General features: G+C 33.9%; 1 protein-coding gene and 1 long non-coding RNA gene across 9 annotated transcripts in view; one reads left to right on the top strand and one right to left on the bottom strand.

Moving 5' to 3' along the window:
- The window catches only part of Ziz (dedicator of cytokinesis protein Ziz), a 47,890-nt gene extending 39,417 nt beyond the window's left edge, over positions 1–8,473 (top strand). For all 7 annotated transcript variants that reach the window (XM_074184055.1, XM_074184054.1, XM_074184057.1 and 4 more), the window contains exons 20-21: positions 745–1,036; positions 4,500–8,473. In XM_074184055.1, the coding sequence (XP_074040156.1) occupies positions 745–1,036; positions 4,500–4,734 (527 nt within the window). In that variant the 3' untranslated portion in view covers positions 4,735–8,473. The remainder of the gene's footprint in view (positions 1–744; positions 1,037–4,499) is intronic.
- Positions 8,474–10,277: 1,804 nt separating this feature from the next.
- On the bottom strand, positions 10,278–11,720 carry LOC141486449 (uncharacterized). Of its 2 annotated transcripts, none has more exons than XR_012467847.1 (2): positions 11,626–11,720; positions 10,278–10,491 (listed from the first exon to the last, which is right to left on the bottom strand). It is a non-coding gene; the product is annotated as an uncharacterized lncRNA (long non-coding RNA). The 2 variants fall into 2 exon arrangements; XR_012467848.1 differs by having other exon boundaries at positions 10,278–10,488.
- Between the last annotated feature and the right edge of the window lie 2,442 nt (positions 11,721–14,162).

Raw genomic sequence — 14,162 nt, 5'->3', positions numbered from 1 at the left:
TTCAAAGAATAGGTGATATGTTATTTTCCACCATTGATTTTGGAATTGTATCTGAGAACTCATTTCCACAGAATTCTTTTTAATTTTTCCTGATAACCATTTTGTTATAATGAAAAAAATATTCCTTAACTTCATGAGTTTGGCCATGTTTTCTTTGTACCACAATTCACTATCTCTTATGACTTCTCTATGAGCATTCTGGGAGCTCTTTTCCAAATTTTTTATTATTGTACATTTCATATGGATGAATGAATCATTCAGTACATTAAAACTTTTTTTATTGCATTAATATTGAAGATGATTATGGTTTTGTACTTATACTAAATATTTGGTTCTGTAGATTTTATATCCGCATCAGTAATGATTAATTCCTGATCAATATTATCACTTTTTATGTCTCATTTTCAACAATAAACCCGAAAACTTGATGATTTTCACAATTATTGACTATATCAAACTGTTTGATCAAAATATTGATTGATATATATCATGGAATCGGCCGATAATTGATGAAAATTCATAACGTATTCAAGAAACACTTCATTGTGAGATATTCACTAAACAGTTTTTCAAAAACGTCACATGTGTTTCGCTATACAATGGTATCTTCAGGAGTGTCTATACTAACTAATTGAGTCAATATATTAAGGGATCATTTTATGTAAGACAGTATACAATATTTCTATTTATTTGAATCGCCGATGTTCTTTTAAGATTATTGGCATTGATCAATGTATTTTGCAGCGTCGTATTCCTTCCCATACGTCAAGAAGCGGATACTGGTTGTATCAAGGCGCATAGTAGAACTGACCCCCATCGAGGTTGCCATCGACGAAATGCAGACGCGCGTTGCGGAGTTGGAAGACGTGGTCTTCACCAAACCGACAGACGCCAAGAAATTACAACTGCGGTTGCAGGGCAGCGTCTGCGTACAAGTGAATGCTGGTCCTCTGGCGTACGCAAACGTCTTCTTAGATCCAACACTTTCTAGCGTGTATCCCGAAGATAAAGTGGAAGACCTGAAGGATATTTTCAGGTAATATTTTATTGGAATTTTTTTATTAAAAAAAATTGATTTCTTTATTGATATTGACTTCAATTCATCTGTATCTGTAGAGAAGGGAGGGTGAGTGTAGACTCACAGCACTTAGGCCACATGTGACTCATTGTACATCCTCCCGAGGAGTTGTCCTCCTAGGTCATCGTCCATCCTGTCCTTTCCAGGAAGGTGAGCAGATCACTAGGAGACATCTCCCTAATATTGGCAGGTGTAGGCCAAGACTGGCCGAACACGCACTTTCTTTGGCAACCTTAAGGTGTCTCACGGTGGCCTCCGCGAATGTTTTGGAAGGTGCAGCGATATTACTGTCGTTGCGCTGTTTCTTTAATCTTCTTGGGCTTCCCTCCGTGGAGGTGCACAAGTGAGGAAGCTTTCCTGCATGGGCAGCCGGTTCCTTGCCTTTATTCAAGGCAGAGCTTTTGGCGCCCACCACAGGAAGTGCCTTTGCTGTTGGAGGTGATATGCTATGTATGTCCAGCCTCATTCCAAGCGGTAGATTGGGGTGGACATTTCTGTTCACTTCCAGCCACCGCCTTAGATTGAGGTGAGCTTTTCTGTCCAGCCTCGGAATTGGTGTTTGTTTTTGTTGTTTCTGTTTTTTCATTCATGTGTGTTCACAAGTAGCAAGGCAAGAGTTGGTCAGCTCTGGCAGAGCCCCGCATTACCAGAGGTAGGGCAATGGAGGTTTGCCCAGTTCCCCAAGGGGATCGTTCGTGACTGCATATCACCCTGCGATCACTCAGCTGTCGGCATGATTCCTTACACCTTAGCTTGGGTAGGCTGGTCCACGGTAGCATGTTCTGAGGGGTTTTAGTTTCCCTCACCCTACTTATTTCTGCGATCAGGAGTCCGGCGACCCCGTCCGTAAGGCCACATTGGCTTCTTGGACAGGGCCTCCAGTCCCCTGGCCGTTCCCCTATCCGCCACCTGGGGACGCGCCCGATAGTTAGCCCAACCCATGGGTGATTTCAATCTAATTAAGATGCTTTAAAAATTGAAAACAGAAAATTTAATTTAATTACATTTAGTTTCATTAGAACGATTATCAACTTTTGTAGATAACTGGTGTTTGATTATCTGCATTGCACACTTTGTGATCATTTCTTTCATCAACATGCAATGTTGGTTCTGAATTTATTTTGGAGGTCCTGGGTTGTTCTATAGGGTCTTCCGACAGGGACTTCGGAACTTTGACAAGTGATAACGAAGCTACATCTGTCAAATTAGTTGTCATTTCTCATTAAAAAAAATGCCTACGGTGGGATTCGAATTTCTAGGCATCTAAACATTACAATTTGTTTCTTACAGCTCTAATCGCTACTCTATATTACAGAAATGGGCGGAAAGTACATAAACAAATAGTGTAGAGAGTAGTGAAACTAGCTAAAATCATCCGCTAGTAAATATTGATTAATCGTAATTAACCTGAACAGCATCCCCTCCTCTCCATGTAAATTCTTCTTAAATTATGTGAAAGAGTTTTCTCTGCAATCCTGCCGGTTCATTTTCATTCCATGAGATAATCATTCCTCTATAATTATCTATATTCAAAGCCACCGAACCAATTCTTCTTTTATTTGTACCTTTCTGCAATTCTTTTCGTTTAGAATTACGAGCATCTCCAGATGACTTGAAAACAATATCTTTAACGGGGTCAAAAATTGATTCGAAATTTTCGAAGTACAATTTTTGTATTTTACAAATCAAATCAAAATATACTTTATTGTCCGAAGATTTGCATTTTATTGACAAAGTCCAAGAAATACAATTTTGATATAAAAAAAGTACTAAAAAAGTATAAATGTAGATGTAAAAAAGTTCCAAAAATGAATAAATGTAAATATAAAAAAAGGATTTGCTAAAATACTCTTCCAAACTATAATACGGTCTATCCACAAGTAGGTTCTTCACAGCCTTTTTGAAATGAATGTTGCTTAAATTTGCAGATATCATTTCTAATGGTAAATGATTGAACAATTTACCACCATTGTAGTATATGGAATCCTTGATTAAATTCGAAGTTGGGATGGGAAGTCTAAAGGTATAATTGCTATTGCGAGTAGCATAAGGAGTAGAAGCAAAGTTGAACTTCGATTTATGTTTATAAATGAGGCAAACTGTCTCTAAGATAAAAAGTGCGATAACTGTTAACATTTTATTGGCAGTGAACAAATTCCTGCACGAATCTCTGGGTTTGACTTTACAGAGACATCTTAGTGCCCTCTTTTGTAATATCAATACAGAAGAGAGAAGGGATGAGTTGCATGCTCCTCAAAAAGGTATTCCATAATGTAGTCGAGATTCAATAAGTGTATGATAAACGGTCTTTGCGACATGGAAACCCAACTCATTTGAAACCAGTCTAACTGCATACTCTTCAGTTGTTCAAGGTGTTCATCAAATTTCAACCTATTATCAATTAATACACTAAGAAACTTCGTGTTTAATTTATTTTGTAATACGTCAGCGTCTATTGAAATGTCATCAAGCGAACATTTGAATGATATTATATTCGTTTTGGGTGCATTTAGAGAGAGTAAATTTGCATCGCACCAGCTCTTCACCTTCTTCAAGTTGGATGATATTATTTTATTTAGCTCCATTGAATCTTTTTCTTTCCACAATATTGCAGTATCATCCGCGAATAGAGTGAAACTACCAGATATGTTAATCATAGATATGTCATTCATATATACCAGAAACAGAATAGGGCCTAACACAGAACCCTGTGGAACACCAGATTAAATGGCCTTGTTCTCCGTTCTCCGAGAGTTCCTTTGTCTTCTTTGCAGTTGTTTGCCAGAGAGTCTTGATAACATTTTCTTTGTAATCATCACCGTTCCGTTTCTTCGTGTTAAAGCCCAATCTTTGAGTATCAAAGCAATATTCTTCATAATGTATTAACTTTCATTTCATAACCCTTTTTCAAAATTAGTTGTTACTCAAAAAATATTGTGTTAGCAGCTCATGAGCACCGATCTCTAGATAGTATGTCTTTTACCGAAGTGTGATAATTTCAACAGGTTAAACAGATCTAGTGCAAATAATCGCTGTAAAACTCTGTAAAAGCTGCCTATCGTCCAACTTTTTCATCATTTCTATGCATTGAGGTAGATAATCACGGTAAAATTCATTAATGCTGAAGTTATTTTCTTACTGAATTTAAACTTTAACAAATTTTTTAAATTTCCTATACCATTATTCAAATAGCTAATAGCATAATTTGTAACTTTTTGTAACTCTTTTGAAATTCTACGAATACGAATATTTTTATATTCCATTTTTTTTAATATTCCATTATTTTTAATATTTTTTTATATATACTCTGTAATAAGAGCATTTCCTGTAACTGGGTACTCCTGTTGGAAATAAATGGCTTTTTTTTATATAATAATAATCTCAAGAATTATTCACATATATAACTTTCATTTCATTTCAGGGATTTTCTGAAAATCAGCTATTCTGCCCTGCAAATCAACAGCAAGCTGATAGCGCAAGACCAACAAGAATATCAAGAAGTATTACGCCAAAACTATAAAAAGCTCTGTTCGTCCTTGTCTGCTCTCTTCGGCGAATCTCTGTGGCCTCACGAGGAAACAGGTAGTTTCAAAAGAAACAGTATGGGTGTGTTCAGCGTCGTTACTGGAGTGTCACATAATTCTAGCACAGCTTGAAAGAGCGTCGCATTAGATTTTTAGCTGGCTTTTGATTAACGAGAATGTCTCGTTGAAAAGGGCACTCAATGTGTGGATCAGAGTTTATATGGTTATTTTAGGTAAATAGAGAGAGGGAGGTGGGTCGACCATGATTGACACATTATTGGCCATTGAAGTTCCTGTTTATTTATTTTTCATTGCCATTTTTTATAAATTTCATCGCTAAGCAGTATTATTCTTCATCAAAATGAAATTGAAATTTGATTTCACTTCATGTTGAATGCATAATTATTTCTACTTTAAATATTGAAAGTTGTACTTTCATAATAACCTTTTTTACGAGTCACTCTAAATTCTTGTAATATTCTTATTTGTAATTCTTACAAATGAATGAATTTTCAAGCATTTTGCTTCAATGGCAGTGTTGCAAAATTCAGGCTGCGTAATGACATTATTTCTATAGTATGCTCTCAGATTTTTCTCAATTATACTTGTTTCGAATATTGTCTTGACCAACACGTTGAGTGTGCTTTCCGACCAGAGGTGTCAATTACGAGTTCACACTTCAATTGTTTATTTCCAAACTAGCCAATTTTAAATCGTAATCCTATTTTCGTTTTGATATTTTAGTGATTTGTTACGCAACTGATAAATGATTATATTTATTACTTATTTGAAATTTAGAAGAAACTTTTCCTCGAATTGTCGGTTCGGTGTTGACAAGCGGCCGAGTGATTTTTTTTATGTTGTGAGCATTATAAAAATGCAATTGTGTTCGTGGTCATTTAGTGTTTATACGAATTTGCCTGTGAAATTTCTCTCTTTTTTTTTTCTAAACTAATCACTAATGATACTTCAAAAGCCTTAATATCCGGTAGGACTTTTATACTTTTATAACGTTCGACTAAAAATTTGGCGTGGCAAATTTCAGAAATGCTTGATTAACGAAGATGACTGATGCAATTTCTAATATTCAATAATTTTTGTCGTTGTTTTAATCTGACTGGGATGAGTGTACTAGATTTTGCTAAAATATTCCCTTGGAACGAGTTTTCAATACTTCAACAATTATACAAAGGAAGTGAGATCTAGTTTTTTTTAAATATATTTTTCTATTTTCGAAGGCTATATCAATTATGTTTATATAGTCATTCACACATTGAAGGTAAGGCCCTTGCCTTTCCTCAAATCTCATAATTCCAAATAAGCGTAATTATTTTAAAAACTTCTTTTAAATGCTATGAATGGCAAGAGGACACTTAATTCAATGTTTCAACTCTCTATTGAAAAGGTTCAATCTGTTTTTCAATTTGAAAAACCTCTCCCATGTAGTTTCATACATTTAGGAAGTGTTTTTGTCGTTTGCATTGTCTAAAAAAGTTGGCTGATATTTGTTATCTGATTGCAGTCATTCTAATCTGAAGGATCAACGTTAGTGCCGAGATCATCGTCTTTCTAGAAAAGTAAAACATATTATGTTCCTTTTATCGCTACTTCTTGTAAACAAACTGAATATATGGAATTTCATCAATTAAATACTGAGATTATCAAATAAAGTTTCGATGAAATTATTTTTGATGAATTTCATAAAGTACACCTTATGATTTGATCTCCACAAACTTTATGTAAATAAGAAAACAAGTTCAACATATTCAAATCATCTTTTAGAAGAAAATCATATCTTGACAAAGAGTTCCAAATTTTAAATATAGAAAATAATGTTTGAAACTGAATCATTTGGAAACAATGGAAATTAATAAACTTGAAAATTCAAACATTCTAATGAGTGACCAACTGGATTTGAATAGATCACCATTATTGAACTTTTTTTTCTTGAAAAAAACTGATGAAGTATTCTTGATGTAGAAGTGAGGTAATATGCTTCAGGTAATCATAAAGAGGTACCTCACGTATATAAAAATTGTAGAGGTTTAGGTAATTTGATTGAGGTAGTCTCAATTGTAGTTACCTGTGGTATATAAATATTAGCATAAGAAGAAACTTGTACTATTCAAATCACTTTCGAAGAAGCTACTGTGTAAGCGAAACATATCGTGATATATTTCTCAGATAAATTTTGTGGAGATCAAATCGTAAGGTGTAGTTTATGAAATTACTATGGATCTTCATCAACTAACAGCCGAATCGATTAGAAAAAAAAATTTATGAAAATATGAACGGAGGACCCATGTTAACCTGTGACTGATATTGTCAAAACATAACTTAATTGGTTTTCATTACTTGATCTAAGTGATTGAGTTCATTTATGACAAATGGAAAAGTTTAATGAAATGGATTGGTTGAAATCCAGTGATTGGAGAAACACTCTAATTCAATTCGTGATTGGAGAAATACTCTATTCAATTCTGATAACTGTGATGTATCAATGGATGATTCAAATCTCGCCAGCAGACCGTAGCTGTATGAAAACGTTTGATCAAAGGGTCTCTCATTTTGTAGAGACTTTAGACATATTTCATTTAATTTTCACAACCAATGCAAAAGATACAAGCAATAAGTTGTATATTATACGTTACCACAGAATATAGCCACAAGCTATAGAAAATTGGCCAAAAAATGAAATTATCTCTTCTTCCAGCCTCAAGATTTTTACCCAGTCAAAATATATTTTTTTCCGAATATATCTTTTACAATTTAATTACGATATTTCGGTATTTCCAGTGTATTGTGTTATCACATAGCATATCAAGGTAGTTACTATGTCCCAATATTCTCCGATACATCAGACTGAAGCAAATCGAACTACATTCATAAAACTCCTTTCTTAAATCTGCAACTCGGCAAGTAAGGTCTAATTGTTTTTACAACATTTTGGTGCCCTTTTCCAGAAATATAAAACATATTGACATATTCCCTGTTCAAAAACATGATAACACGAAGAACAATCACTGTGACAGTTATGAATCGATCGAAGAAAATTCGTCACTTAGTGAAAACACACAGATCACAATAATTATTTTGTCCGAATTGTGCCAAAGTATTTCTATTCAGAGTTATACGATCTATTTACGTCTAAAATTATGACTATAAAATCGTAAACAACCTGTAGAATATGTTCTAAGTTATTAATAATAACAGCTTCTCGAGACAAACCTCTTCAAAATATCCATCACAAATATTACGAATGTTAGAAATTGCATCCAGTTGCCAACAATACATTGTTTTTATGTTGTTAACTTTATATTTGTTTGGAATTGTTTTCTATTTTCCTTTCACCATTCCATGATGATTTTTATGTTTGTGGCATGGTGTCTCCAGGAGTCCAGATTTCTGAAACGATGAATTGTAGATATCAAGAGTTTCTTTACATCAGTTGCATTGTATCAACTCTGACGAGACACCCTGTAGAACATTGAGTAGAAAGCGCACGGGATACTAATTCGCATAGGTTTTAATTTGTACAGGATGTGAATGTCTTGGATGTTGTATGGGCTGTGAGACATTGAGAAAAGGAGATAGTCATTTTCTAGTTTTTAAGTTTTTAGCCAATTCTATTTGATTTTGAATAGTGAGCGACTCGGTTCTTTGATATTCCCGCTTAGTTTATTTGCTCTATTGGTTTTACCTCATGACAATATCAGTTATTGAAGTAATTGTAATTATTTTTAAAGTATTATTGTGTTTGTATAGTGAGCGTTTATTTTTGTATAATTTGTCTCTAAATCACAAATCAATGTAAAGTTGTGTTATTTAATTTTTACTTTGTTGTATAGAAATAAACATTGTTTCAAACTAAGTTTGGGTTTTTTTATTTTAAAATGACCTAAGTGACAGGAAGCAATGTGTGTCTTTGAAAAACAAAAAAGAAGGTTGAATGAAAAATGTTTGTGGAATCCCTCAGAGATATTCATTAGGTCCTCTATATTTTTTTTTACAGAATTGAAGTTATTTGGAAAATCAGTACTATTTGGTGATATAACTTTGATTTTTTTCAACGAAGATTAACAATAAATTGAAAAGGGAATATTTTTGGGAGAGATTCATTTTTGGAATACAAACTGAACAGTTTTATGTAATTCATTATTTATGAAAAAGTATGTTTCGAGAGGGCTTTTATCTTCCAGTTTGTGTCTGGAAGTTACTTCGTTGCATGATCTACAAACCTTTGTATAGTTACTTTTTTGAAATTGATTCCTTTCTCCCATTCTTTGAAAGATTCCCCCATTTTTTGTTTCAAGATGGTAAAGCAGAAAGCCAAAACTTTTCTTTGTCACAAATGGAGGCTGATGGATATTTGTCTCAAAATAAAAGACAACTCCCAAATCATTAATGTCGAGACACAAGAAAATTGGAAGCTCAACTAGTGTTAGGTTTTCAGGTTCACATATAGATTAAAAAACTCTTGTAAAATATCGATATTGATGTAATGGAAGATAAAACTGACACCCCAGGTGTAGACAAAATTGAGAGCAGGTACTGTTCCCTAACACCAGACAGCAACACTTTTCGACGCGAGTTTCACCAACCAAGTTAAGGTCTTCAGGAGGTGAAGCCAGCCAGCCAATCATAGAAATACTATAAGAAATTATATTTCTCTTAAGTATCTGAAGCTAATTTAATTTCCACTTATTCATTCAAAATTAGGGTATTAACATGCGAGAAACTACTCCAACTATGACTTTGAAACCGTTAAGAAGTTGTTCACAAAATAAAGCCTTAAAATGCATTTTTTATCTGCGTTTCCTGAAACCAACTAGAAATCTATGCAAACCAATTTTTTTACTTGATATCAATTCTATTTATAAACTGCAAGCATGCATTTTTCATTCACAGTCTTACGTGATAATCAAACAACAGGTCAATAATCTGGTAACAAATACTCTGAATCTGCATATTCCAGAACAAAGGAAACATTGCCTATAAGGAATTACCAAATAACATTTAAACAATTTCCCAATATAGCATGATTCAAATTGGCATTGTAGAATTATTTGCTATATGAAACACTTTGCCAACTTTACCATTTCTCAGTCACTCTTATTTTATAGTACGGATGTTAGTGAGTTAAAAGAAGTCATGTCATCAATTTCAAATAAAAAACGCATGGAATTGACGAAATTTCTGAAAGAGTTGTTGAAAACCTGCCAGAAGAGGCTCTTCGTACCTTGGCCACCCTAATGAACAACTCATTTCAGAGAGGAATATTCCCAGACTTCCTGAAAACTACCATTTTAATTCCTGTTTTAAATTTCCGGCGTGTTCTGCTACTTCCGCAAAGTTTTTGACTGTGTTGATCATCAAATACTACTGATTGAACTTCACTATTATGGCTTCAGAGGAGTAGTAAACAATTGGATAGAATCCTACCTGACTAACCGCACACAAATGGTTGAAACTTTATCCGTTTCTGACAAAGCACTGTTTAACTGTGGTGTACCACAAGGGTCCATACTGGGCCCCACCCTTTTTTTATACATTATTGGTTTGATGAGAATATGTATCTAGGGTAAATTTACAATTTTTGCAAATGAGAGAGCCGTTACAACACTAAGTTCCAAGGGGTGTTCATTGACAATAATTTGAAATTTGAAGAGCATGCAAAAAAATAAACAGTTTTTATTCATCACTAAAATTTTCACACATACACAATTACAAGATTAAATACATGAGAAAACTTTTTGGACTAGTCAAAAAAGTAAAAAGCTAAACACAAATGTTTGATCTTGAACAAATTTAAAGCAATGTACTTAAATAAAAAACTGGCCTCTGGTTGTTTTGCTATTAAAATGGAATCACAAGAACTGGGATCTTCTGCTGCAAAAATAGTATACCTACTATGCATTAATCGAATCCCATCTGAGATTACGGTTCCCCATTTTGGGGAGTATGCAATAATAATGTCATGAAAAGCATTTTGATTACACAAACAAAATTGATACATTTCTAAAGCAAAGGCACGTGATCCATGCAAACGACTTTTTGTCTTGCGTAAGCTACGTACTGTTGTTACCATATTCATAGCAGAGACAATTTGTCTGATTAGAAAATATCTGAATAAATTCATTACGGCTATCCTACACGCAAGCAAAACAGTATTAACTTACCCAGACCGATATCGACTTTAGTGAAGGACTCTATTATTCATAATGGTTGCAAGATGTTCAATCATTTATCTGATTTTTTAAGAGAAATTAACACCTTAGATAATTTTAAAAAGGTTACTTCTTGCTGTGTAGTCGTCCGTATTATACTTTGGAAGAATTTTATGCAGATACCTTTTAATTAAATTAGTTTTTTTATTTCGTTAAACTCAATTCTCCTTTATACAAATGTGCCAAAACTCTTTGTTTTACTTGTTTCCTTGTTTCATATATGTTGACTGACTAATTGTAGCTTTTAGTATTTAGTGTTTTTATTCATATGAATGTTTTGTCCACAAGAATTCCATGTTCTTTATGACAATAAGGTATTGAGTGATTGATTGATTGAATTCACATTATTATATTTGTTCGGGAAAGAAGCTAGAAGAAAAAGTTCCACCAAAACAACTTAGGTACGAAAATACCTATAAGAACTATTACTTTCATTCCGGAAACAAACCAATAGGGATTTCAGTATAAATGAAAAAACAAATACTTAACATGTAACAAAATATAGATTGTCAAAAATAATTATGACAAAATAAAACTTCAATAGTGAGAGTTCATTTTTCAAAAAAATTAAATTTGTTTTAAAATTCCACAAATGATTTTGTATTTTTAATTATCTGTGTTTTATTATTCTGAACATTCAATTCAATTGACGAAAATCACTTTATTTTATTCAATTGGCACTCATATTTCTTTTTCAATTTAAACATATTTATTTGTGAGAAAGATGTATGTCTAAAATATTGTATTTTTGAAAATACTAAGTAGTTCATAAATATTCACAACTCTTTATCATCACCTTATAACAACTCTGTAAACTCGGTAGCAACGAATAACATATAAGATTACTGAACTGATTCCGCATAATGATATAAAGGTAAATCTAGACGTTGTGCAAATAGGTGACCTATAACCCTTTAAAAAAAACAAACGATTCATTTGACGTTGAAGCACAAATTGTTATGAATTGCCATTACATCTTTAGAATGTCGTCAAGAAAGTATACAGGGACTGTGAGAAAAGTGGAGTTACACGCAAAATTCAAATTTTCAAAAACAATTTCGACAATGGAGCTGAAAGAACAAAATACATCACACGAACGACATGAATTTCTTCCCAGTTCAAATACGGACATTCAATGGTTTTATGGTGGACGTCCAATTTATACATAAGAGATAGTTTATGGATGTTTGCCCTATACCAACATGTATGTTTTTTATCAATGTTCGTACTGATATCAAGAAGTTATCATGCTTTGTTATCAATCCTAGATTATCAGAAGTTCTTAGTTGCATCATCCCAAACTGACTCGAAAATGATATCACTCGTTTACAGAAAAAATATAGGCGAATGTACAGAAAAAGTAACTACAGCATGTCAAATGTAGGAAGAGCTTTCAGAATTCCGTTATGGTCCCGCTCACGTGTGCGTTCGTTAGAAGACTGAGAGCGAAAGAGAGATAGAGAATTCTCAAGTCTCTTCCTAGATTTGACAAGACGTATGTGCTTTTTTCATAACATCTATCAAAAATATCTGTTATGCAGAGGATCCGGTGAATTTGTTTCAAGAGTCGTTTTTTATTGGAATATTCCATAAAGTATTTTTTTGCAACTAATCGAGAAAAAAAGCAGCAAAACCTTGGATAGCAAAATGAATAAAGCGTCAAATCTAACCTGAAATTAGTATACATCCATCCAGCTCAAGAGCCACTCAACTATTCAAGAATATAAAATCTACTGTCAGCCTCTGGATGAATTTAAAAGTATGTTCCTCCCCATTAAATTCTCTGGTTTATGATGAGACTGAGTTAATATTGGTTACAACTGAGATTAAAGGCAAAAGTTCCTCGGGTGTTGATACCTTATATAGCACAACGCTTACCTACTTCGACACACTGTCCACTTCCTGAAAGCCATACGCAACCACCAAGAGGATCCTGAGGAATAAGCTTCCGTTTCCTCCAGTCATACTATTTGGAGTCCTCGATAATATCCTGGAGCGGTTCTAGGACTTCCTGGATGAGTTTATACACTGGCAATCAGGTAGCGGACAGCTTCATCAGCCACATCAGACCAAACCCCCGCCGAAAACCGACCCATACAATTGTACCTGGACTATTCTAAACAAACAAGAAGGTGAACCATACCAACCGGGTCACGAATCGCAATCCTCGAGGATCAAGAAGAAGCCCACTAACCCACTAATATAAAAGAGCTTGTTTAACTTAATCAGTAAACATAATAGATGAAATTGAAACCATCACGGTATAAGTAAGGGATGAACGGATATACAATCGGTCATCCGATGAGGAGAATTTTAGGTATTTTATTAAAAAAAGAATATACAAGTAGTTTATCAGGACAAGAGATCAAAAGGTAACAATGCGATTCTCAAGTTAACTGGATGCTTGGAATCAGACAACACTCAGTTTATTATTGATTCTGACCCTAATATAATCATTTCACAATGTCAAAATCAGATGATAGTAATCAATATAGAGACTTGCTCGCTTATTTTCAAATCAAATCAAATCTTTTTTTTATCTGTTGAAACAAATCTCAACTGATAACGGATATGTGTGTTATACCTCACTTGAAAAACATTTTTTTGTAAACTTTCATTACTTGGAAAGGGGTCGTGTCGTTGTGAATACAACTTACTATGTCGTAAATTGTAAATGCAAATTGTAACTGACTGTCATTTGATGAAAATAATGCATAGATGTACACTAACTGACACTAAGATGGACACTAACTGACGCCTGGCGTCCTGCTAGAACTGCTTCGAACCGGATGTCGACTCAACTTGATCTTGAGTAGGTCATCTCAGGATGATTTCCGTACACGCACAGTAAAGTACGTTTTATCTGCAAAAATGTGTAATTTTACCTTTATGAACACCCCGGTCCGTTTCTTGATGTAAATCAATAATACTATACATGATAACCTCAGTTACTTTGGCAATAAAGTTCAGCAATATTTCGTATTTTCTATTCTCTTTCCCGAAACAGTGAAAAATGTATTTTGAAGGCATCATGAATATTTGAAATGACGGAAACTATAGAAAATAGTGAAAACTGAACGAAAAATCCGAGCAGGGGGCGGTATACTTCTGTCAACATTTCAATCAGACACCCTGCCACCTTCATATTTTGTTATAGTGTTAACAAAATAAAACGAAGAAATATAGCAGTGACGAAATCAAAAAACCGGCCGTCGGAGGCGGTACAAATTTACCAATATTTTTAATAGAGTCTCTGCCACTTTCATATTTCGTTACAGTGGTGACAACTGGAAATAAAAAAATATGTCAGCAGTGAAATCAAAAAACCGACCG

Source organism: Leptinotarsa decemlineata, unplaced genomic scaffold (assembly GCF_025532065.1).
Source record: "Leptinotarsa decemlineata unplaced genomic scaffold, Ldec_3_MD MMD2_tig00026354_RagTag_RagTag, whole genome shotgun sequence".
Classification (NCBI taxonomy): Eukaryota; Metazoa; Arthropoda; class Insecta; order Coleoptera; family Chrysomelidae; genus Leptinotarsa; species Leptinotarsa decemlineata.
This window is presented reverse-complemented; position numbering and strand designations above follow the sequence as displayed.